Here is a 1,754-nt window from a genome sequence, read left to right on the forward strand (position 1 = left end):
CAGAGGCAGGTAGATTTCTGAGTTCGAGGCCAGCCTGGTCTACAAAGTGAGTTCCAGGACAGCCAGGGCTATACAGAGAAACCCTGTCTTGAAAAACCAAAAAAAAAATTTTTAAATTAGCTCATATCACTCCTATTCACATTTTTTTGGATGCAGATTAAATAACCAAGATTGTGAAGGTACAGCCAGATGTTAGGACAGGTCTTGTACACATAGACTTGCAGGCTAGCTGTTGTGATAAATACAGTTGTTAGAAAAAAATCAGCACGTCTTTGATGCATGTGGTACTCTGATCACAGCCTGTGACATAGGCAGCACAGATATTATTAGTCTGATTTTGATGCATTAAAGTCAAAGGTGCTCAGTAGGCTGGTGAGAGCTGAACCCAGAGCCATGTGTTGGCAGAGCTTTCTGCCCAAGGGAGCAGAAATTCATTGATATTAGTGCATTGCAAAAATTGCCTCCTCAGACTATCAAAAAATGCTCATGAGGGATGGAATTTCAAGCTGGAAAGATGACAAGCAGCTTCTTGCAGGGGTGAAGCTGATTTTCCTAGTGCTTCTGACTTGGGCCCACAGTATCAGCTATGCATGGTCTCACATGAGGGAGGAAGAAGAAGAGGGGCAGTGGAAGAGTTTCTTGATAGCAGCCTTCATGTCCCGGTTCCTCAGGCTGTAGATGAAAGGGTTCAGCATTGGGGTCACTGCCGTGTACATCACAGTTATCAATGCGTGCTTCAGACTGTAACTGGTCAGGGGCCGGAAATACATGCCCATGACTGTCCCATAATACAAGGACACCACTGTCAGGTGAGAGCCACAGGTGGACAAGGCCTTCAGGAAGCCCTTGGTGGATGGAACCCGCAAGACTGTGGAAAAGACCCGGACATAGGAGATGATGATGCACAGCAGTGGCACAGAGAAGACCCCCACCCCAAGGTACATCATCTTCACATTGAAGCGGATGTCAGAACAGGACAGCTGGAGCAAAGGTGTAATGTCACAGTAGAAGTTGGCCACATCCTTATTGCCACAGAAGGACAATCTAGCTGTGAGTAGGGTATGGGGCAGTGCATTGGCATTTGCAATCACCCAGGACCCAGCAACCAGCAGGACACAAAGTTGTGGACTCATAATTGTTGCATAATGAAGCGGGCGGCTGATAGCCACAGCTCGGTCATATGCCATTGCAGCTAGTATATAACTGTCTGTGTTTCCTAATGATATCATGAAGTACATCTGTGCCATACATCCCCCAAAGGAGATGGCCTTGCTACCTAGGAGATGGTTGGCCAGCATCTTGGGAATAGTTACAGAGGAGAAGAAGATGTCAACAAGGGAGAGGTTGGCCAGGAAAAAGTACATAGGGTTATGGAGGCGAGTGTCAGAGTGAATAGCTAGGATGATGAGCATGTTCCCAATCACTGTGATGGGGTAAATGAACAGGAAGAGGATGAAGAAGAAATATTCCTGCTCCTGCTGCCTTGTAACTCCCAGGAGAGTGAAATCTATGGTAGAAGACTCATTTTCTTCTCTCATGGCTCCTTCAACATGAAAGTAGACATGAACCCAGAACCATTAGTGCAATTATGATCTATGTTAGCACATATAACAGTTTACTCAAGGGATCAGCTCTCTGTACACACAGATCTATGAAATTAGAGCCATATAATTTTGGGAATTTCCTGTTGGTCAATGGCAAAAGTAGTTATTTACTCCTAAACACACATCTAAGTAGTAAGTGAGCACCTCTGA

General features: G+C 45.3%; 1 protein-coding gene across 1 annotated transcript; it reads right to left on the bottom strand.

Annotated features, from left to right (window-relative positions):
- Nucleotides 1-596: 596 nt before the first annotated feature.
- Nucleotides 597-1,538, bottom strand: LOC110306110 (olfactory receptor 1A1). The gene has a single exon (XM_021178302.1). It carries the CDS (start codon nucleotides 1,536-1,538, stop codon nucleotides 597-599), a length of 942 nt encoding a protein of 313 aa, XP_021033961.1.
- Nucleotides 1,539-1,754: the final 216 nt, after the last annotated feature.

This window comes from Mus caroli, unplaced genomic scaffold (assembly GCF_978045245.1).
Source record: "Mus caroli unplaced genomic scaffold, Mus_caroli_1 scaffold_13, whole genome shotgun sequence".
NCBI lineage: Eukaryota > Metazoa > Chordata > Mammalia > Rodentia > Muridae > Mus > Mus caroli.